The sequence below is a fragment of the Nylanderia fulva genome, unplaced genomic scaffold (genome assembly GCF_048542155.1).
Source record: "Nylanderia fulva isolate GAGA-0341 unplaced genomic scaffold, ASM4854215v1 Scaffold307, whole genome shotgun sequence".
Lineage (NCBI taxonomy): Eukaryota > Metazoa > Arthropoda > Insecta > Hymenoptera > Formicidae > Nylanderia > Nylanderia fulva.
In genome coordinates, this window is record NW_028190376.1 from 1 (window position 1) to 25286 (window position 25286).

General features: G+C 35.2%; 2 protein-coding genes across 4 annotated transcripts; both read left to right on the forward strand.

Moving 5' to 3' along the window:
* Positions 1-3814: 3814 nt before the first annotated feature.
* LOC146722498 (uncharacterized) lies at positions 3815-9895 on the forward strand. Of its 3 annotated transcripts, XM_085484686.1 has the most exons (5): positions 3815-5791; positions 5882-6019; positions 6112-6378; positions 6459-6559; positions 6684-6748. In XM_085484686.1, the coding sequence occupies exons 1-4, from the start codon at positions 5647-5649 to the stop codon at positions 6512-6514; spliced, it is 606 nt and encodes a 201-aa protein (XP_085340812.1). In that variant the 5' UTR covers positions 3815-5646; the 3' UTR covers positions 6515-6559; positions 6684-6748. The 3 variants fall into 3 exon arrangements, with proteins under 3 accessions (XP_085340812.1, XP_085340810.1, XP_085340811.1); XM_085484684.1 differs by lacking the exon at positions 6459-6559 and having other exon boundaries at positions 6684-9895; XM_085484685.1 differs by lacking the exon at positions 6459-6559 and having other exon boundaries at positions 6142-6378; positions 6684-9895.
* A 12998-nt stretch (positions 9896-22893) lies between these two features.
* Positions 22894-23478, forward strand: LOC146722499 (uncharacterized protein F54H12.2-like). The gene has a single exon (XM_085484682.1). The coding sequence runs from the start codon at positions 22894-22896 to the stop codon at positions 23476-23478; it is 585 nt and encodes a 194-aa protein (XP_085340808.1).
* The last annotated feature ends 1808 nt before the right edge of the window (positions 23479-25286 follow it).

Here is a 25286-nt window from a genome sequence, read left to right on the forward strand (position 1 = left end):
CTGGAAAGAGGAAGTGAAAGAAAATCAAACAATGGTTTTAAAAATACAAATATGATTTATATTTAAAATATTTTTACAAAATTATTCACAAGCATTTTAAGAAAATATTCGTCGAATAATTATTAACATTTACGTTTTGTTATGAACAATTGCATGTACAATTTGTTCGAAATAAAGTGAAATTATTTCTAAAAATGTTATCTCAAAGTATACATCGAGAAATGTTAAATCTTTCAGCTGGGTGCGTACATTACGTTCTATTTCCTTGCTGTTACCTCTGATCGTGAGTTTTACGATACTGTTATTGATGCTACCGTTGACAGAAAGATTTAACTTATTTCGTTAATTAAATATCGAGCACATTCGTTGACATTAATTGAAATACAATTTAGGCGATTTAAATTAGCGTTCACACAATCAACTATATTTTCTACTTTTAATAAAGAATACAATTAGATATTTAAAGACAAGGCTCGTGTAATATTATAAAATTAAGATTTAGAAAGAACAGGGCCAACTATAACGAGTATATTAAATTAGTGAGAGATGTAATGTCAACACATAATTACTTTATTTCTTAGTAAATACAATGATAATAATAAAAAATAAACGTTTCGGCTGTTACCTCAGCCTTCTTCAGTAGATATAAAAAAACAATAAAAAATTCTTTTAAATAAAATTATGAAATATTACGCATTAGAGCCTATTTTTTAATGAACCTTTGGTTTGATGAGTCATTAAATTTATATTGTGTTACGCTTATATCATTTATTAAAATAGATATTGTTTCTAATCGGCTAAACATTTTTTAACTAAGATGGTAAACTTTTAATTATGTCAAAAAACATGTAAACGAGCTCACTGTTGTTAGTAGAACAAGTTGACAGTCCATTCCACGTCATCAATCCTTTTGAACATTATTAGTTGAAAATATTGTCAGAACCGCTTGATATGAGAATTGAAACAATTAGATGTTATCCAGCATCAAAAAGTTAGTCCCCATCATCAAGCATATTTCCGGGTAAGTTCATCATTCAACTATATTTCACCGTGTTTGTCTAAGTATATTTTTATTTTTTTTGGTATATTAATTTATATTAATAAGTTATTTTTTATATGTAAAATCTTGATTATGATTAAAAGTGCTTACTTAAATTGATGAGTAGTCAAGATTCCGCCAAGTCAATGTGTTCATTATACAGAGTCACAATATGATGTGTCGAATTCAAACCGTGACTCCTATTATTATTACTATTTATTTATAAGACAATTCTTCTAGAATGTCAAAATATGACTCGTCAAGCATATCGGTATCTTTTTTTAAGTTTAGACCGTTTTTTTGTTCCTTTATATGAATCATTTCAGAAACATTTCTCTTCTGAAAATTAGATTCGGAATCTAAAATTTTTATGTCTTCCCAATTAAATGAGTGTTGGTAATTAAGAATATGTTCCAAGATGACCGAGTGCTTTGACGAATCTAACTTTATATTATTTACATGTTCTTTAACTCTCGTTTTAAGTTGTCTTTTAGTTTGGCCAACATATGTCGCATCGCAATCGCGACATGAGATCTTATAAATAACATTGGAATTAGTTAAAAATTGATTTTTATCTTTATAAACCTTGATAAATCAATTGAGTTTATTAAGACAACGATAACCTATGGTCATTTCTGTTTTTTTGATAGATGATGCGATTTTGTCAGAAATGCTATTCACATAAGGAATAACAAAGAAATTCTTTTTTTCATTATCTCCAGCTATTTCAGGAACATTAGTAATATTATTATCATTAGTCAAGATATTTAGTTTGGAAGTAATAAGATACTTAATTCTTAGATTAATAGTGGAGAAAATAAATTCTAAAGGGTAACCGTTGTTACGTAAAATAGTTATGATTGAATTTATATTCTTCTATAACTATAAGCAATTTATATTCTTTGATAGCGATAAAAAGCGTTAATAATAGATGGGAGTATATTAAGTCACAGACAAAAATTCCAAAAGAACAATTTATTAAATGTATAGAATTCGTTTTGTCATCTACATATTTTACATTTAACAATATAATTTATAAACAAATTTTCGGTACCCCCATGGGATCACCATTATCGCCCATAATAGCTGATTCACATCCAGAATTTCATAAGAAGAATATAAATTCAATCATAACTATTTTACGTAACAACGGTTACCCTTTAGAATTTATTTTCTCCACTATTAATCTAAGAATTAAGTATCTTATTACTTCCAAACTAAATATCTTGACTAATGATAATAATATTACTAATGTTCCTGAAATAGCTGGAGATAATGAAAAAAAGAATTTCTTTGTTATTCCTTATGTGAATAGCATTTCTGACAAAATCGCATCATCTATCAAAAAAACAGAAATGACCATAGGTTATCGTTGTCTTAATAAACTCAATTGATTTATCAAGGTTTATAAAGATAAAAATCAATTTTTAACTAATTCCAATGTTATTTATAAGATCTCATGTCGCGATTGCGATGCGACATATGTTGGCCAAACTAAAAGACAACTTAAAACGAGAGTTAAAGAACATGTAAATAATATAAAGTTAGATTCGTCAAAGCACTCGGTCATCTTGGAACATATTCTTAATTACCAACACTCATTTAATTGGGAAGACATAAAAATTTTAGATTCCGAATCTAATTTTCAGAAGAGAAATGTTTCTGAAATGATTCATATAAAGGAACAAAAAAACGGTCTAAACTTAAAAAAAGATACCGATATGCTTGACGAGTCATATTTTGACATTCTAGAAGAATTGTCTTATAAATAAATAGTAATAATAATAGGAGTCACGGTTTGAATTCGACACATCATATTGTGACTCTGTATAATGAACACATTGACTTGGCGGAATCTTGACTACTCATCAATTTAAGTAAGCACTTTTAATCATAATCAAGATTTTACATATAAAAAATAACTTATTAATATAAATTAATATACCAAAAAAAATAAAAATATACTTAGACAAACACGGTGAAATATAGTTGAATGATGAACTTACCCGGAAATATGCTTGATGATGGGGACTAACTTTTTGATGCTGGATAACATCTAATTGTTTCAATTCTCATATCAAGCGGTTCTGACGATATTTTCAACTAATAATGTTCAAAAGGATTGATGACGTGGAATGGACTGTCAACTTGTTCTACTAACAACAGTGAGCTCGTTTACATGTTTTTTGACATAATTAAAAGTTTACCATCTTAGTTAAAAATGGTTAGCCGATTAGAAACAATATCTATTTTAATAAATGATATAAGCGTAACACAATATAAATTTAATGACTCATCAAACCAAAGGTTCATTAAAAAATAGGCTCTAATGCGTAATATTTCATAATTTTATTTAAAAGAATTTTTTATTGTTTTTTTATATCTACTGAAGAAGGCTGAGGTAACAGCCGAAACGTTTATTTTTTATTATTATCATTGTATTTACTAAGAAATAAAGTAATTATGTGTTGACATTACATCTCTCACTAATTTAATATACTCGTTATAGTTGGCCCTGTTCTTTCTAAATCTTAATTTTATATTTTCTACACCTTAAAAAGTCGTTTTCTGCATGACTATCGCAATGTTGTAAGTTTTACGTTTCTTCGCCTTCGGTCCGTTTGCGTTCGTATCCTCCGCAGTTTTAGAAGAAAGATTTTTTTGTTCGTTTTCACGATACGTTATTAGTATGACTCTAGCACCATATGTGATAGTGAAATTTATAATTATCTTGTTAAAGATAATCGAGCTCAAATTAATTTTATCATCGTTTAAGTAGTTCGACATTGTTTCCATGTTTTTTTGAAATTTTTGCCACGATTCCATGTCAAAGCAAATCCCTGCAGCTCCGTGAGATGTTAATTTAACAGCAGGCAGAAAATCCAGTTCGACGTTGTCTTCCGCCGTAAGACTCATTTGAATTTTCTTCGTGTAGGATGAATTCAATCCGTATGTTGTTGACAGCAACATGCGCGGTTGCTGCTCGATTTTCTTAAGATTGTTTATGGTAGTTGCTACCGCGTAGAAAATCAAAGATTTAATAATCAAAGACGCGGTAAAATCGAAAAATCGAGAACTTTTTACTAACAAACTTTTCTACTAACTAACTATCTTTTTACTAACAAACTTGAAATTCCGGACGATGAAAGACGAGAGAGCGAAGATTTTCAAGAAAATTTATAAGAAAAAAGATAAAATAGAAAAGTGGTAGGGAGAAAATGCATGCGCAGATAAATAAAAATGAGGAAGGGGAATTTTTTAAACAATATAAATGATATAATTTTTAATGTGAAAGGGGAATTTTTTAAACAATAAAGCGATAGGGAAAAAATGCATGCGTAGTATAGTAAAAATTATGTGGGAGGGGAATTTTTTAAACAATATAAACAATATAATTTTTAATGTGGAAGGGGAATTTTTCAAACAATATAAATGATATAATTTTTAAATCTGACTACAGAGAAAATATAAAATTTTTATCGCTATCGAGAAAAGATACCTGTAAATTCCTCATCTTGATTCCCATAAACTCGTATAAATACGGCTCTCGGAGTTAAGTTAGCTAGTTATATTTTTGAATTTCGTCTCTCGCGTACTCACGTATTCGACGCAAGTGCACTATTAAATTTCAATAATGAGTTTGAAAAAAGTAATTTAAATTTGTCTATCACTAGCGCAGAGTTTAAGCGGGAAAAATTTTTCCAAGCATACAGGGTTAGTCCGGAAAGTAATGCGTCGCATTTTTTTTGTGACGCGACTATACATCGCAGAGCGATGGGACCGGTTGGGGAGGAAGGGGGGTACCCTTAGCTTTCCAACGGTAGGTCGCTCAATTGTTTCCATGCGCTTGGAGGGTTAGGACGGCTTATTCTGTGAACCTCTACTTAGTGGTCGCGTCGAACTTGTGATGGAGAGAACGATAGAGCAACGCTATGCGATAAAGTTTAGCGTGAAGCTGGACAAGACGCCGCTGGAAACTTTTGAAATGCTCAAGAAAGTTTGGCCCCGGCGGACTTTTTTTATTTCCTCGGCTGAAAAGGGAGCTCAAAGGACAACAGCTCGAGTCGGTTGACAACGTACAAGCTACTTCGACGGCCTCCCTGAACAGCATCCCAGTCAAGGAGTTCCAGAAATCTTATGACGCATGGAAATCGCGTTGGCAAAAATGTATTGACGCAGAAGGGTCATACTTCGAACAATTTTAAGTTGTTTTACCTATGTGATCAGTAAATTCTTTTTTAAAAAAATGCGACGCATTACTTTCCGGACAACCCCCGTATATATGAATTAGCATGCGCGAGTGAAGAGAAATGCTTCAATATTTTTGGAAAATTCGCGGGGGAATGTCCCAGCGCTGTGCTAGCGGTATTATTCCGACTAGGACATTTTAGTGTTTTTCGCGAATTACTGATTATCGCGGGTGAGGTGATCGAGTCGCGATACTATTTCGGTGATGAAAAGGAAAACAATACAGCAGGCCACATAGAATATCTCCTACATTTTCATCGAGTTCTGCGGGGAGAAGATAATAATGGTGAGTTTTTATTTTTATTACACTTAATTATAAATAAATAAATTAAAACTACTCTAATTATTTATTTATTTAAATGGCTAAAACTTTAGCTATCGTACGTTCTGTCGCACGCGTTACAAGAAACCGGTTGCGTGTACTGGAGAATCGCCCCGTATCACTAAGATTAAGGTTAAATAGAAGACGACGAGCGGATTCTTCGCCAGAGCCCGGACCTTCGCGTAAGTTTTTAACATCATAAATTATATCGCGCTGCTAGAAAACATTATATTAAACAAGAAATTTTTTAATAAAAATGTTATACGTTCCAGGCCGTGCACGCATCGTGTTAACGCCGGAGCTGGAGCATCCGGTTATTGATTTAACCGAAAGTGACAATGACGTGGAAGAAGCGCGGGTTCGCGAAGTAAGTCCGTTCGATGAGGCGGCCATATTTACTCCGATTGAAAGTAAGTAAGAAAAATACTACAGTGGTATATATCAACACAAAAGATTTTTTAATTATGTGAAATACTAATAATATATGACTGATGAATATTAGATGACGTGGCTAATGAAAACGTGGTCGTAGAGGAGCGAGAACAGGAAGAGGAAATCGACGAAAAAATAAACTCGATTTCGGAAGATGAAAAGGAGGTGGAGAAGGGGGTGGAGGAGGAGGAGGAGGAAGAGGAAGATAAAGAGTTAGAAGAAGAAATAGAGCAAACGGAAGATGAAAAAGAAGAAGAAGCGGGAGATGAAAATAACGCCGCGTTTTCTGAAGAAAAAGAAGAACAAGAAGAAAATAGCGGGGTGATGGCTGAGGAAGGTAATAATTGCATATTTTATACTTAATCTTCTCCTACGTTTAAATTTTTTGTTTATTTTAATTAAATAAAATTTTATTAGGAATTTCTTTCTCTCCTAACATCGTTCCCGAAGTTTCATATTTACCGGAGTATTAACCCTCGCAGGGTGATACAAATGGCCCGATAAAAGAATATTAAAACGTGAGTGAACTTAACATAATTATTAATAACAACAATTTCACATTATTAATAAAAATTCAAACGTAAGAGAGTAATATTTTATTAAATATTTTATTTTGTTAATATAATTTTTTATTTCTCACAGTACAGAGTGGCGAAGGAACGTCGAAATACACCAAGGAGAAGATTTTCAAACCCGCTCCGGTGAGGAAACTTCTGACGATGTCAAAGAGCGACATTTAGCTGGTGTACAAGAGGAAGAAGAAGAAGAAGAAGCGGAGGAAGAAATAGCGAATCAAGAGGCTGATGGTAATTTTAGATATAATAATGTTAGCGGAAAACGTGCGTCGGTTTAGAACTTTTGGTGTAGAAGGACGGGAAATTAGTTTTCGTATTCGGCCGATACCCGAAGGAGCAAACGCGTATGAGTGATTAGAAAATGCGTTTCGCGAACTTCACGAGTACGCGTTGCATTCGTGCGAACCGAGGGATTACGTCGGTATGTCTTTCGATTCCGCAAGTTTAACCCGCGGCTCCGCAGGTATATCGTTCCGACCTTTGCGAGATTTGACTTACAAAAATATTTGGGAACTCGTAAGCTCGTTAGCGCAAAGCTGCGGAGGACACGATATAGCGCAAGAATTTAACATTCGCGTTTTTAAAGTCACCCCTCCCATTGGTCGCGGACGTAACGGGCTTACGCCCGATGTTATTGCTAAACGCTCGATTTTAACAATTTCCAATACCGATAATTTATGTCTTCCTTGCGCGCTTGTATCAGCTCTAATTTTTAACAAGCGTGGAAATTTACGCACGGGAGAGTTACACGCGAAATGGAATGCGATGAGAAGACAAAACTTGGTGTTACAGCGCAAGTTAGCGTTGCAACTTACGAGGAATGCCGGTGTCACGATTCCGGAGAAAGGGAGTGGAATTGTTGAAATCGAGCGTTTTCAGCAATATCTCGCAAGCGAAAATGTCGCGATAATAATATATAACGACGATACTTTTGGTCGAGGCGGTAATCCGCTATTCGATGGAAACGTATTTCTAACCACTCTGCAGCGAAAAATAAAAACCTGTCTAAATCTATTATACCGTTCAAATAATAAACATTTCGATGTAATTTTAAATTTAAATGCAGCAGCAGGCGAGTGGGAATATTGCATCCCGTGTAATTTAAGTTACCGCTCCGATGCGAGAGAGCATCGATGCTCTAATAAATGTCCGTGATGTAACGGAGAGCCGCCATGTGAGCAATCATTTGCGGATCGTATTAGGTGTGATAATAGTAGACGTGAATTTTTCAATCATGCCTGCTTGGAGCGTCATCGCACGGCAAAATCATACGATGATAAATCACGTCGGAGTGTTTGTGAAATTATGCGATTTTGCGAAGATTGCGAACGTTTGATTCAAAAAAATAAACAACACAAATGTGACACGACTTATTGCGCTACGTGTCGTTCTCTTCAACCTTTAAATCACTTTTGTTACATGCTTCCCCTTCGTCGGCATGGCGATAATCGTCCCGATCCGCGCGCTTTCGAACACGCGGATGGAAATAGCGAGCAACAACAGCATCAGCGGAGAAACGACGACGATGACGACGAAGGTTCGATTAATCAGACTCGCGAACGCGTAGAAAGCCGGGTCGCATTCGTGTTTTATGACTTTGAGACGAGGTAAGACGAAACGCTCCAAGGCACAAATGTAAAAATTCACGTATCTACGCTCTGCGTCGCTCAACAAATTTGCGAGGAGTGTGCAGAAATAGATGAAATGTCGGTGCGATGTCATTGGTGCGGTATTCGCGAATTTATATTACGTCGCAACCCCGTGCAAGAATTTGTAGATTTCGTAACGCGGCCGACGAAATATTTTAAACAAATAATTTGCATCGCATAACGCAAAGTCATTTGACGCGCAATTTATTTTGAAATATATCGTGGAAAACCATGTCTTAGAGCCTCGAGTCATTTTAAACGGTACGAAAATAGTTGTATTAACGCTAGGTCATACGAAATTTATCGATATTATCAATTACATGCCGATGCGTTTATCCAAATTACCCAAAGCTTTTGGACTGGCAGAAGGTACGAATAAAGGCATTTTTCCACATTTATTCAATACTATCGATAATCAGTCTTATGTTGGAGCGTTACCCGGTGTTTAATATTATTCACCCGATTCTATGCAGATGAAAAAACGCGAAAAATTTCTCGCGTGGCACTTATTTGTCCGACGTGTCCGATGCTCGATTCGAGAGAATTTTATTTTATTACGTCGAGTGGCAAAATGCCTATCAACAACTGCAATACGACGAAAATGAAAGAGAAGAGAAGAGTAGCGTAAAAAAAAAGAATGTATATGCAAATAACGTTCCGATAAACTTGAACAAAAATATAATCGAATTTCACGAGTTTACCGCGCCCGGAAGATTATTCTTACGATCCACTCACCCCGAAATTAGTGATAATCGACGATCTTATGAGAGAGTCGTCATCGTGCAATGTTATCGTAGATCTGTTTACTAAAGGAAGCCATCATAAGAATCTCAGTGTTATTCTCATTTCGCAAAATCTCTTCCATCAGGGACGCGGACAACGCGACATATCTCTCAATGCGAATTACATAGTAGTTTTCAAAAATCTACGCGATCGTGCGCAAATTCGGTATTTAGCGCGTCAAGTATATCCGGACGATCCTAAGTTTATGGAAGAAGCGTACTACGATGCTACCTCAAGCCTCACGGGTATTTATTGCTTGGTTGAAAACAATCGACTCCAGATGAATATTGATTTCGGACGTGTATCTTTTCCAACGATAAGCTGCATTACGCGTACATTCTACGTAGATCGATCAAAAGAGGCGGAGGCGTATAAAAGACTCGTATTCACACACGACTTGTCACTCGTGCAATTACACTGCGATGGTAAAAAAAAAAAATCGCAATCGGCATCATCGTCGTCAAAGAATTCATCCGTCGGGGCGGTAAAAATTGCTAGACGATCTATTGGCGAAAGAAACACGAGTCTTTTGAAAACTTTATGTTATCTGAAAAAAAATCAAAGAACAGCGTTTTTACGTACCGTCAATAATAATCTCATAAAGTGTATTCAAGAGTGCGTTTTCAATACTCTTAAAGGTAACGTACCGCTTGCAAGTAGTGAAAAAAACGCTTTGCTAGACATAAATCGATCCTACGGCGTATTGCTGCGAAAAAAGGTAATTTGAAAGTTAAGAGAAAACTATTGATACAACGCGGCGGATTTTTACCCTATCTTATTGCTCCTATACTCGAAGCTATATTATCCCGGATCATTGGAGATTAATAAAGGGGCGCTATTCTGTGTATATTTGTTGCGCCAAATGTGAAAAAGATAAAATATTTATGATTCAATAATGGAAAAAGCAAAAAAAATGGTTTTAATTTCGTCGGAAAATCTCGAAAGACTGCAGCGACAACCGGAAATTTCTTCTAACGCACCGGCCGATAATTTATCGAATAAAATTACCAAGATATCGAATGTGGAAAATGATAATAATAATTCCGTACGGACCCCGGGAACTCCTTTGTCACGGCTCGATGCAGAGATGTGGCGTATTCTGAATCTCACGCCTCAGATCAGCGAGGACGAAAGATGGAAAATGTATAAGGAGGTACTTTAGCGTTATCTTCAGTTTGTTCGTGCTGCGAGAAAACTTCTACGCAAAGATGTGCACGCAAGCGGTGAACGCGATGGAGAGCAGGACGAAGACACAAAAGAGCAGGAGGATGATAACATTGATGATGACGATGAACTTATGGAAACGCAAACTTTAATTAGCAGCGACGGTAACATTAGCGCCGCTAGTAGTAGTTTTGAAAAAAAACGCACTCAATCAGCGGAAATGATGCAAAAAATACTTAATAGTGTTCCGAAAAGTTATCGTAGTAAAGCACGCTTGCTAATGAAACCTGCTCGATACTCCGTCATCTAAGATTAACTGGAATAGACAAGGGCTCGTAACTATAGACGGCGACATTGTGGAGGGTTCGAATATCGCGGAACTTATAAACGATGCGGTACGCGAGAGAAAAACGGTAGAAGCAACCGGAAGAAATCAGTTTGCTCGATTACTACGTGACATAGGTACGTCACCGCGTCTCATAGGAAATCAAAAGTTATTAAAAGCAGGCACGCGATCTCGCTATATTACTTTCCGCGTTACCTCGCGGATCCTCCACTCCGATCACACGTTCAAAATTGTACGGTCACAGGTTAGACGAAGCAAGTGAAATCGAAGGAGATACGCAATTTATATCCGCCGACAAGGAAGGTGACGACGACGGTGACGACGATAGAACATTAGCACGTAGCGTGGTTTCTCCGTCAAAGAGAAGAAGAAGTTTACTCGATTGGATAAATCTCAATTAATGGAATTCGAAAAATTGTATTACGACCCCGCGCATTATGCAGGCAACTCTGCGGTGGATAATTTATCGCGAGCCGTTAAACAGAATTTTACGCGTAACAAAGTCGTCGAGTGGCTTAAATCGCAGGATGCATACACGCTGCATCGTCCAGTACGACGAAAATTTCTTTGTTTACATTATAACGTAACAAATATCGATGATTTATGGGAAGCCGATTTGATCAATCCTCGTAATCTCAAGAGCTATAATGACGGTTATTCTTATTTACTAACGGTTATCGATGTGCTTAGTAAATTTGCTTGGGTAGAACCTTTACGTGACAAAACTGCCACCTGCGTAATAAAGGCCTTTCAGCAAATATTTTCGAGAAACGAGGGTCGATTACCTGTATACATTACAAACCGACAAAGGCAAAGAATTTTTGCCCGTCCTGTACAAAATTTCTTAAAAGAAAAAGACATCCGTTTTCGTGTAACGCGCAATCCCGATATTAAAGCGTCTATAGTGGAACAATTTAATAGAACACTCAAAGAGCGGTGGCGTTATTTTACGCATAAAAATACACGTCGTTACTTTGATATTTTACAAGATATTGTTCACGCTTACAATCATACTCGTCATTTCACCATCAAAATGCAACCCGCTGTCGTTACGCGAGAAAATGCTCGTACCGCGTGTGAAAATATGAAACGACAATGGGATAACAATAAAGAAAAGAAAAAGAAGCGTGGACGTAAACAAAAGGCTAAATATCGACGATTTAGTACGCGTCAATAGAGCAAAAGTAACTTTTGAGAAAGGATACGAGGCGAAGTGGAACGAGGAGATATTTCGAATTCATCGAGTTCTCGAATAGAGAAAACCCCGCGTATATGAATAATCTCTAAAAACTCACCTTTAAAAAAAGGTAAAAAAAGGCGACCAGTTAAGGGCACGCCATTAACAAAAATTATCCATTGCAAACCCATGTAGAATCCTATGAAAAATTAATCATTGCAAACCCATGTAGAATCCTAGGCAAAATTAACCATTGCAAACCCATGTAGAATCGTACCCATTGCAAACCTATGTAGAATCCTATGAAAAATTAACCATTGCAAACTCATGTAGAATCCTATGAAAAATTAACCATTGCAAACCCATGTAGAATTGTATTAAAAATTATCCATTGCAAACTTATGTAGAATCCTACATTGCAAACCCATGTACAATAGAATTGTATGAAAAATTATCGATTATAAACCCATGTACAATCGTAACAAAAGTAATGAAATAAAAAAAAAATTGCGCCAAGTGAAAGTAGAAACTTGTACCAGTGGAAAATTAAAGTTGCAGACATATATAGAGTCGTATAATGAATCAGTAAAAATTTAAATTTGCAAATGTAGAATCATTACGTACCATAAAAAAACTTCTCTTTTAAAAAAAAAGATAAACAAGATGCCAAGTCCATGCGCCATGTGAAAAAGAAATAAAAAAATTTTAGTTAAAAAAACTAGGCGCGCTGCTAAGTTTCAAAATTACAATGCACCTTAAAGTAACATTAATTAATTTAAACACAAAACATATTTTAACTGTAATGAGTTTAAAAGTAACAATTTAATTTTAATATTGTTAGAATATTATTTAGCAGCGCTCCCAGTTTTTTTAACTAAAATTTTTTTATTTCTTTTTCACATGGCGCATGGACTTGGCATCTTGTTTATCTTTTTTTTTAAAAGATAAGTTTTTTTATGGTACGATTCTACATTTGCAAATTTAAATTTTTACTGATTCATTATACGACTCTATATATGTCTGCAACTTTAATTTTCCACTGGTACAAGTTTCTACTTTCACTTGGCGCAATTTTTTTTTTATTTCATTACTTTTGTTGCGATTGTACATGGGTTTATAATCGATAACTTTTCATACAATTCTATTGTACATGGGTTTGCAATGTAGGATTCTACATAAGTTTGCAATGGATAATTTTTAATACAATTCTACATGGGTTTGCAATGGTTAATTTTTCATAGGATTCTACATGAGTTTGCAATGGTTAATTTTTCATAGGATTCTACATAGGTTTGCAATGGGTACGATTCTACATGGGTCTGCAATGGTTAATTTTGCCTAGGATTCTACGTGGGTTTGCAATGATTAATTTTTCATAGGATTCTACATAGGTTTGCAATGGATCATTTTTGTTAATGGCGTGCCCTTAACTGGTCGCCTTTTTTTACCTTTTTTTAAAGATGAGTTTTTAGAGATTATATCATTCATTTTTGTATATTTTTATGACCGGAATAGAACAATTATTAAACATGTTTATCTAAACTTCTTTGCTTAAAATGATGTGTACAATCATATCCTAGAATCCTGATCATTCCTCCTAAAGCACCCTATTTATATAAATTTACCCATATGTGTGTGTGTGTGTGTGTGTGTGTGTGTACTAATGTCGAGCATTTTTTATACATTTTCTATTAAATTTAGATAAAAGTTGCAGGATTTCGAAAAAGAAAAAGTTGACACAGACTTTTTCCTAAACGGCGATTTTCAAGGTTATTTAAAGGTCACTTATATTTTCAAAATAGAATTACCTTAATTTTTCTCATATAAATCGATTCCTCGCAATATTTACTATAAAAAGTTGTAAAGGTATAATTTTTACATAATCTTACATAAACTTCGAAATATTACAAATATTTTATTTTATGAAATATTTCAGTTTATGTAAAATTATGTTAACTATCTTTTAAATTATTCACTTTTAGCCATCTTACCCTTACAACCTTTTATAGTGAATATTGCAACAAATTGGTTTATATATATAATATATATATAACATCAGTTATTATTAATTGATGTTTACATTTATTTTTAGACTTACTAGAGCTCAAATGCTCCACATTTTTTGCAAAAACTGTTTATTCTACAGATTTCAAATATGCTTTTAAATGATGATTGAATATTTCCTTTTTTTAATTATTTTTATTATTATTTTTCAATCTCAATCAACTTTTATAACTTTATGCCAGCACGATACAAATACATGTGTCTTTATTTTTTTTATTATTTTCATTATTATTTTTCAATCTCAATCAACTTCTATAACCTTATGCCAGCAGGATACAAATACATGTATGTCTTTATTATTGTATCAACTCTTGTCTTTTCCATGTAACCATGTCTTCATAGTTTGAATTATCCCTTCATCTTCTCAATCTTTCGCAGAGATTTAATTAATTAAATACACTTCACACGAAATAAAGTTTGCTGGAAGATATACAGCAAACGATAACTGTAAAAACATGATTACGTGGAAAGAACAAGAGTTGGTACAGTAAAGGCAAGTAAGTAAGTACATGTAATGTATCGTATTGGCATAACGCTATATCCGCGGAGCAGATAATGTGGCTGTAGAGGTAGTCTGCAGTGCAGCTAATGTGGACGTAGATGTTGATTGAGATAATTGTCTAATATAAAATAGAATTTAAAAATTTAGTTTAAAAAGCTGTTGCATATATAAATAAAGTTTATTTTTTCTAAATTTGGAATATGTTTAATTAATTAATTTTTTAAGTCTGTATTCAATAATTTTATTCATTTGATAAATACATGTATGTCTTTATTTTGATATGTTTAATATAATTAGAAATTCATTATTAATTAGATATGTAAACTATAAATTCATATATAATATTTGAAAATATATGTGAATATTTAAATTTTTATCTTCTCCTTCCTCTCCTTCAATCTCTTTAATATCAATAGGTGTATGTGTGTACACGCGCGCACATTTGTACGTATTTATTTAATTATTGGATAGTTGAGAGTATTTAATTGATAAAAAATTATGACAATAATAATCCTTGTTTTTTTTTCTTATTATTTACTCAGATTTTTTTGTCTATCTTATAAGATAAACACTTTAGAGATTGAATATTTCAAGTAAACTAATTGTAAGTAAATTTCACATTAATGCATATAGATGTTTAATCATGAATGTACTAAATAAGTACACAAGACGAACAGTGAGTGAGTGAGTGAGAATGAGAGTGTGTGTGTGTGTGTGTGAGAAAGAGAGAAAGAGAGAGAGAGAGAGAGAGAGAGAGAGAGAGAGAAAGTTAGCCAACATAACCCCGCACGCTGCCGATCATGAATGTACTAAATAAGTACACAAGACGAACAATGAGTGAGTGAGTGAGAATGAGAGAGTGTGTGTGTGTGTGCGTGTGTGTGTGAGAAAGAGAGAGAGAGAGAGAGAGAGAGAGAGAGAGTTAGCCAACATAACCCCGCACGCTGCCGATATGGCGGAGCGCCACTATCGCCATCTGTTGTAAAACGTGCGAGATGGACAAAATTACCACTACATGCATCTTGCATGTGTTGTGTACGTGTGATATATGTGTGCGCATGTGTTGTATACGTGTGAATACGTGTAGCACGATACTACTATGTATGCGTGGTCGATGATGATAATGATGATGATAATGATGATAATGATGACGGGGACGTTTCTTAATAGAAATTTTTCATATTTCGACTTTGCATTTATATATCTCTGCTTACAAATCACGTAGAGCAGAAATAAAGACACTTTTATTATATAATTCGAACTCAATCTATCGATTAAGTCTAGTATAAACTCGATTGCTTCAGCCATTATTGAGGATTCGAAATATTATAAAGACTCAAATGTCCGACTCGCGTTAAGATACACGGTGTCTCCGCTACGCCCTTAACTGGTCGCGAGACACTACCGTGTCTCTTGATTAAGCGATTTATCGGGTGAAGTTATAGACGGAAATTTTTGCAAACAAGAATTAGCACCGGTTATTAAAGACTTACGCGACAAGGAATTTATCGTCGATCGTGTGATATAAAGCAGAGGACGCGGTAACAATAAACAATTATTAGTTAGCTGGCAAGGTTATCCTTCTAAATTAATAATTTAACTCCTGGATACCCGCTTCGAATTTAACTATTCTTCGAATTGAGGGCAGATCAATTTCTTCTGGTTCTTCCAAGCAATAGCAGTATGCGCTATTTCCCCAACAATAAAACTTCGTCGTTCATTACGGAATTACCTCAATCGCTGCACTTACACGGTGAATGGGAAGTCGCGTTGAGCAAAATCCAATTCCCTAATACTTTTTTTCATATAAGACGCGAAGAAAATTCACTCAGTTTCGTCGATATTGATCCTCAAGTTAAAGAAAAAAATAAAAAAGCTAAGGTGTTAACTTCGAAAGAAGCCGTAATACCGTGTGGCGTTTATAATAACATGGAAGAGTTCGTCTCCATGATTAATTCGTCATGCAAAGAAGTCGGTTCCCATTTTTGTTTGGAGCAAGAAAAATTTACAGGCGGTAGTATTTTGTTCTCCCTCGCGTGTCCTGCTGGTTGCAATCTGATTCATTATATGCATTTTTCCGATAGACTTCTGCAAATGCTCAGTTTAGCTGATTTTTTTTATAACGCTCCTAAAAGGAAAAGTCACTATTGTTCTATGCTCACGACATCTAAACTTAATTCCAAAGAAAAATTTACTTCAATTTTTTTTAAACTCGGTTCTCTTGACAAAAATGGAGTACGTCGCGAGGGATTCTATAGTTACGAAGCGTGTAGTTTGGCGCGGGGTATTCCCGATAAACTATTTGTTTATTGTGATATTTGCGAGCCTTAAATAACAGGCAATGTGCAAACTCCTCTTCTCCGAATAGTGCCTGTGGGGTGGGCGCGATTACGAATTTGGAACAAATCAAGTGAAACATTTCTCACCTCTGCATTATATCCCGGTGCGCCTAACAAATTTCCGACGGATTGAAATCGATATAAAAAACGATACTGGAAAAAAATACCATTTGAATCCGGCACGTTAACGGTGACTTAACATTTTACACGTATAAATTAGATTTTCAAAAATACTCTGTAAAGATTTTTTGATAAGAAAGAAGGGATTTATTTATTAATATGGATTATTATTCGGAGTATTATAATGAATTACAAAACGGTGGAACTCACGGCGGTGGAATTCCACGAGTTTTTGTCGGTTCACCCCATCAACGAGGTCATGGAATAGGTAGTTTTCTTGGAGGAATGTTCAGACGTGTATTGTCTTATTTAACTAGAGGTCTAGGGGCAGTGGGTAAAGAAGCTTTGCGGGCCGGGGTTAATATAATCGAGGATGTTGAAAATAAAATGCCGTTAAAGGTAGCTGTCAAACATCATTTTGAATAATCGCGTAACAATCTTAAGAGAAAAGCTAGGGAAAAAATAAGTAGTCTAATAAAAAATACGAAATATAAATCAGATGAAAAAAATTATGTAGCGCAGTTTCCTTTCGGCGGGCTTAAGACTCACGTCGCTAAATCCTCAGTAACCGCGTCGCGTAAACGGCGTAAGACAAATAAAAAAAGTTTATCGAAAATCAAGTCGCGTAGGAAAAAAAGAACAAATACAAAAAAAAACTAAAAATAATACGAGAGAAAATCGTTCGACTGTAAAAAGACTCAAGTCGTCCGCGAAACGGCGTAAAGCTAATAGCGGTAAAAAGCGCATAGTATACGATATATTTTCATAATCGCCATTATTCTAAATACGTTTGTCCGTAACAATAACGTTGGTAAAGCGGGCGGTGATAGAAAAGAATGTCATTTCTTCACACACACTCGAGCGAGTGTTTAAAAAACGAGCTCAATCTCTTCTCTTTACCGCCCACGCAAACTAGCATCGAAAGTTCGCAATGGATTCATTACAAACCCGGCCTTGCTTTCGGACAACTCTCCGCTAGAATTCGTCATTCCGGGTCACAGAGAAGAATATTTAAATCTTACACACACGTTACTAAGTCAGCCCGGCGGTTAGGGCAATAGAAATACCCGCAGTAAGGAATGCTTGTGGTAAAAGTCCACTAAAATCCAATAGATCCAGAAGCGTCTGACTCATACTGAGCGGCTTTCTGGTCTGCGTCTGATTTCCAGAGGAATGGCAGTAAAAACCACCTGGCAGAAGGTATAAACTACTAAATCATTATAATGCAATGGATAAAACGACAGGAAATATTACCCCAGGTGGCAGACCAGTATTACTGGAAAATCCACCCTCTCAAGAGGTCGGCTCTATGGATTCTGGGGAGAGCCAACTATTGCAGCCTAATGACCCCTTTAAAAAAAGCTCTAGGTTATTGAGATCACCATCCTTAAAATCTTTGAGCAATATTATAAAAAATTCTTCAGCAATCAGCTCTGGAATGGAGATAGACAGCGAACAACATGAGAGGGAACAACACCTCAACTATTATAAAGAATGGAAAAAAGAAACGATGATTAGAAAATCGCTGGAGAAAACAGTAAACAAACTGCAACAACAGCTGAATGAATTGAGCTCAGAGCTGAGAAAGCTGAAATCGGAAGGAGTGAGTACGCCACAGAGTACTATCAATAATATCAATTACGAAACTGATGACGAAGAGTTAGCTAAAGAGACAGAATGGATTAGAATTAAAAATAAAAATAAGAAAAGAAAGTTAAACACATCTCTTACTCCCCCTCAACTAATAAAAAAACTTACGGGGACACCAACAGAAACAGAGACAAAAATAAAAAAGACATCATTACCACCACCAATTATGATGGATGATATTCAAAACTATGATGAATTTTATAATATTATTAAGAAAGACATAGCAGAAAATGACTTCCAAGTAAAAGTTATGAATAAAAATAATATTAAAATTAATGCAAAAAATAGTGATGCCTACCGACAATTAGTTAATATTCTAAAAACTAATAACCTCAGCTTTCACTCGTATGAAAATAAACAGATAAGACCCATACGTGTTATGGCTAAAAATCTACATCATTCTAGCAAGGAAGAAAACATAATAGCGGACTTGACAAGACAAGGGTTTAAAGTTCAAAATGTAGTTAACAAACAAAGCTGGAAAAGGAAAGAACCATTAGATATGTTTGTGTTATCCTTCGACACAGAAGAAGATATTAACAAAATCTTCCAAATCAGCAATATTATGAATTGTAAAGTGGAAATTCAACCACTTAAAACAAATAAATTGATACCGCAATGCAAAAAGTGTCAAGCGTACGGACATACCCAACAATATTGCAACAGAGAACCAAGATGCGTTAAATGTGCTGGAAAACATTATTTTAAAGAATGTAAGAAAAAAGATAATGAGTTACCAAAATGTGTTCATTGTGGAGAAAATCATCCAGCCAACTATAGAGGATGCATGGTAGCAAAGGAGATGCAAAGACTTAAAAATAAAAATACTAAAAGCATTAATACTCAAAAATCATCAGAAAAAATAAATTATAAAATAATACTAAATGAAGATAAAAATTCCAGAAAACAAACATTTCAACCACAACCAAAAAATACGCGAAAAACCTACTCCCAGATTGTTAAGGATGATGATGATAATATCAATGATACTCTTAAGATCATCCTACAAAAATTAGATAAACAACAAACCCAATTCAGTGAATATAATGAGCGTTTAAAAATACTAGAAAAGTGCACTAAGGGAGCAATCCCTAAATCAAAGAAAAATGGCTAACTCCCTAAGAATACTATCATGGAATGCAAACGGACTATTAAAACATCAACATGAACTACAAGCATTCCTAGACACAAATAAAATTGATGTGTGCCTTATATCAGAAACGCACTTCACTAAACAAACATACATAAAACTAAGAAACTATAAATTCTATCATGCCCTACATCCTGATAATTCAGCTAAGGGTGGAAGTGGAATTATAATTAAAGAAAACATCTACCATAATGAAGAATCAAAAATTGAAACAGAAGAAATACAGGTAATGGCGGTTAACATTAAAACAAAAAAATGTACTATAACAATAGCAAGTGTGTATAGTCCGCCAAAACATGCAATCAAGAAGAAGCAATACATGGAAGTATTTAAAAATATCGGAAATAGATTCATCATTGGTGGAGACTTCAATGCAAAACATACGTATTGGGGATCAAGGCTGATAACCACTAAAGGAAAAGAACTTCTTAATGCAATAAAAGAATATAAATGTGAACCTCTTTCAATTGGAAAACCGACTTACTGGCCCACTGATCCGGCTAAGATTCCCGATTTAATTGATTTTTTCATAATTAAAAACGTTTCATGCAACTACCTACATATTGAAGATTACCAAGATATGAATTCGGACCACTCTCCTATCATGCTAACACTAAGTGAAAATATCATTCAAAAAGCGAATAATCCAGTTCTTACCAACACAAAGACAGACTGGGCAAATTTCAGAAGAAGCTTAGAAGAAAAAATTAAACTAGCAGTACCCTTACAAACAAAAGAACAATTGGACTCGGAAGTAGAGAAATTTGTTATTAATATTCAGCAAGCAGCATGGAAGAATACCCCTGAAATCAAAAAGAGGCTAAAAGGCAATAACTATCCACGAGAAATTAGAGAGTTACTTGCAGAAAAACGAAAAGCAAGAAGAAAATGGCACCAAACTAGAGCTCCACAAGACAAAACTATATTGAATAATCTCACGTCGCAACTGAGAAATACAATTAAACAATTTAAAAATGACTCTGTAAGTGCCTACCTGAGAGAATTGACAAGTGATAAAAATACAGATTACTCACTGTGGAAAACAACTAAAAAACTCAAGAGACCCATCATGCAAGTTCCGCCGATTAAAAACACAGATGGAAGCTGGGCTAGAAACAATGAACAAAAAGCAATAAAATTCGCAGAACATCTAGAATCTATATTCCAACCCAATATAGGAGAGGATAATGATACAATCAATACAATCAATACAAAAATAAATCAGGACAATAAAGCAATCCCCTCAACATCGCCAGCAGAGATCAAAGATATGATTAAAAACAACATTAATCCAAAGAAAGCCCCTGGATTTGATTTAATAACCGGACAAATACTAAAAGAGCTTCCAAGAAATGCATTGGTGAAATTAACCAATCTAATCAACGCTTCATTTCGATTAAAATACGTACCTCAAAGTTGGAAATTAGCAGAGGTTATTATGATATCTAAGCCAGGTAAATCGCCACATGAAGCAACCTCATACCGGCCAATATCTTTATTACCAATAATGTCGAAATTGTTCGAGAAGCTTCTTTTGAAAAGACTGAAACCTATCATAGAGAGGAAAAACCTAATCCCAAATCACCAGTTTGGTTTTCGGAATAGTCATTCTACAATCGATCAAGTACACCGAATAACAAGCATAATTGAAAAAACGTTAGAGGAAAAAAAGGTATGCTCCACAATATTCCTGGATGTGGCACAAGCTTTTGATAAAGTTTGCCATGAAGGATTAATGCATAAACTCAAAATACTCATTCCTGTACAATATACAAAAATATTACAATCCTATATATCAGGAAGATACTTCAGGATTAAGCAAGAAGATGCTTATTCTGACTTAAAGGAAATCAAAGCAGGAGTACCGCAAGGCAGTGTATTGGGGCCGGTCCTATACCTCCTATATACTAGCGACCTACCTGTGTTAGAAAATAATATTGTTGCTACATTTGCCGATGACACCGCAATTATGGCAGTTGGTGATAATAATATTGAATCAACAGAAAAACTACAAGCAGCCATCGCCGAAATAGAATGCTGGACAAAGAAATGGCGAATTAAATTAAATGAATCGAAATCTGTTCATGTTGATTTCACCAATAAAAGGATAGACTACAAACCGGTATATATAAATCATCAAGTAGCTCCTTACTTGAACACGGCCAAATATCTAGGTATGACATTAGATGCAAAGCTACGGTGGAAACCTCATGTAAAAAAGAAAAAAGAAGAACTCAGCCTCAAATACAAAAAAATGTACTGGTTAATCGGAAGATACTCTTCCCTGTCAACATATAACAAGCTTTTGCTCTACCAACAAGTCCTTAAACCAATATGGACTTATGGCATTCAGCTCTGGGGCTGTACCCGTCAAAGTAACAGAAACATAATTCAACGATTCCAAAACAAAGTACTCCGCGATATAGCAAATGCACCATGGTACATACGTAACGACAATCTACATAAGGATCTACAAGTAGAATTTGTCGATAATGTAATTAAGAAATTCGCCAAGAGCCACAAACATAGACTCTGTCAACATGTCAACGACGAAGCAAAGCGACTCCTGGACAATGATAATTTAGTAAGAAGATTAAAGAGAGTAAAACCTTTCGAACTAATATAATGTTGTAAATTAATGCACGACAAACTTGTGTTTTATATTAGACAGTAAAAACTAAGGTACTATCAATGGATAAGTGCTTAGTAATCCAAGATCATCCAATAGTAAATTAAGTCAAATACAAATTACTTATTAGTTGTAAAACTAGATCGTAATGAAAAAACATCATAACAGGTGTTTAATATAAAAAAAAAAAAAAAAAACGTTACTAAGTCGCTACCCGGTCTCGCCTCCGCAGCCGCCGTCAACGTGGGCCCCGTAAATCATTTTCTTCATTTCATCTTCAATCAAATCGACGTGTATTTCAATCAAAAGCTTGTGTCGCCTCCAAACAACGCTTATGCGTACCGCGCGTACATCGAAGCGTTGTTAAAGTATTCATCACTCGCAATAACTTCCCACCTTACCTCGTGCTTATGGGACGCAGATACACCCGGCCATATGGACGATACGGTAGGAGCGGAAGGCAATACCGCTATAGCAAGAGCTCGTTACATACGCTAGATCTTATAGGTCACCTCCATTGCGACGTTTTTAATCAGGATAAATTCTTAATTAATGGCGTCGAGGTGCAGTTGAGACTCGTGCGTTCGAAAGATACGTTTTGTTTCATAGAAACTAATTGCACGTCGAAAATTCGTATACTCGATGCAAGCCTAATAGTGAGAAGAGCGAAAATAAGCTCCGGAGTATTACTAGCGCATGCTAGAATGCTGAGCAAAGTTACTGACAAGTATCCGCTTACAAGAGTTGAAATTAAAACATTCACGATTCACAGCGGGGTTGTGGGTGAATCGTTAGATAATGTAATACTGGGACAATTACCGAAACGAATAATAGTAGGTTTCGTCGATAATAAAGCGTTTAACGGTGACAGACAATTGAATCCGTGTAATTTCCAAAATTACGGAATAAATTTTTTTTTGCTTTACGTCGACGGTACACAAATACCCAGTAGACCGTTACAACCGGTTTTCTCGTCTCGCGAACCGCTTTACATCGAAGCTTATCATACGCACTTCTCGAAGACGGGTATCCATTTTTTGAACGAGGGAAATTCCATAAGTAGAGATGATTATTTTCGGGGATATACGTTATTCGCTTTTGATCTTACACCCGATCTATCCGCTAATTGCGCCGGTCATTGGAATTTCGTGAGACACAGAAGTCTACAATTAGAAATGAGATTCGAGAAGGCACTCACCGAAACAATTAATTGTATCGTTCACGCCGAATTCGATAATGTCATAGAAATCGACGCATCGCGTCAAGTTATCGTCGATTTTTCCGGTTAGCTTTTAATGCTCGTTCACCAACATGTATTCATACACCGTAATGTAATACGCGATTAGAAAATTTTCCCTTTCCTTTTTCTTTGGAAATTTTGATGACGCTTTTCACGAAGTGGAAACTATGTAACGTGCTAGAATGAATTCAGTTTTGTACGAGACACGAACAAACGCGCACGTTTAGCTAAGAGCTTGTACCTTACCAACGAAAATCTCACAATATGGACATAGTCGTCGACATACAAGGTTTCCGCGATGAAGCCGATAAATTTATCGCAAAGGAAGTCGCCGTTGTCGCAATCGATGCTCCGATTGTCGAGCATTGGATTATGATGCCACCATACGCGTTTTGAAAATTACCCGCAAAAGCAAGACGAGAAAACAATTCTCACGGCTCTCACGAAATTATCACGGTATCGAGTGGTTCGACGGCTCAGTTAATCCAAAATATTTTACCTTACATCTCCGCAAAATTGCAAGACACGCGCGTTGCATTTACGTCAGAGGTAACGAAAAAGCAAACTACTTGAGAAATTTATTTTCCAGAGATATAAATAATTTGGAGGGTACCTCACCAGCATTTAAAAATCTACCGGATGAGGAAAATATCGTACAATATTGCGGTCATCACGGAATTCGAAAATTCGGAACCTTTCATTGCGCGTTATACAATGCTTATAAATTAAAATGCTGGCTAAGTGCGCAAAATAATTGCGAGAACGTTTCGACCTCTACTGAAGCTACTTGTAGTTCTGACAAAAGTTGGGAAATTACCTTCGACGATAGCGACGATAAATACGAAGCTGCCGTTTTTTGCGATGTAAATGAGAATATAACTAAAATACAAATAGAGGAGAAAAATCAGCAAAACAACAAACAGCAAATTGAAAAAGAAGAAGAGAGATTTGTGATTTCTGAATCGTCATCGACGTTGACGGATAGGAACAAGAACGAAACAATTTTCATCTCGACGCAAACTGACATTGAAAACTTCTCAAAACAACTCAAAATAGAAGAAAACACATTATCTAAAGAGGCAAAAACCGGTATTGTTCAAATAATACCGTACACTCGTTCGTATTCGGGACAAAAAAATGAACTCTTGCGAAATTCTACAAGCAATTCGTCATCTCGATGCTAGACATGTTGGAGTCTATGCAGCCGATAGAGTTCCGAGGGTGTGGACGAGGTCGACGGCTATCGTCGCTAACACCGACAATCACGATCGACCTGGAGAACATTGGATTGCCTTCTACCTCGATGAACACGGCACAGCCATTTACTTCGACAGCTACGGATTGCCCCCCTTGTATCCAGGATTTCTCATCCGTATTCGACGAAATTCCATCATCTATCGCTGGAATATTCAACAATTACAAGGAATTTTTTCTAAGACTTGCGGACAATACTGCTGTGTATTTTTATATTATATGTGCAGCGGTTATAATCATAATCAGTTTCTCACTTTTTTTTCCGAAAATTGTGAATATAACGATCGTTTAATCATACACTTATTTCGTAAAATTTTTACTCACAAAAAACAAGCAAATTATAACAATATATTGTATAATACGAATTTTGGTATCAATAAATAAATTTTGTTCTGTAAAAATATTTTAAATATAAACCATATTTGTACTTTTAAAACCATTGTTCGATTTTCTTTCACTTCCTCTTTCCAGAAATTTCCTCAACGTGTATGTTTCTATTTACTTTCATTAAGCCGCGCGATATTTTAAAATAAAATTTTATCTGCATCTTTTCAACAATAAGCATTCTTTCTAATCTACGACGATGTATTATTTTTTATCGTG

Coding starts and splice junctions, on each gene's coding strand:
- LOC146722499 (XM_085484682.1), top strand. CDS start 22,894: ATGCTGAGCAAAGTTACTGACAAGTATCCGCTTACAAGAGTTGAAATT.
- LOC146722498 (XM_085484684.1), top strand. CDS start 5,647: ATGGCTAAAACTTTAGCTATCGTACGTTCTGTCGCACGCGTTACAAGA. Junction 5,792..5,881: donor GCCAGAGCCCGGACCTTCGC/GTAAGTTTTTAA, acceptor TATACGTTCCAG/GCCGTGCACGCATCGTGTTA. Junction 6,379..6,683: donor CGGGGTGATGGCTGAGGAAG/GTAATAATTGCA, acceptor TATTTCTCACAG/TACAGAGTGGCGAAGGAACG.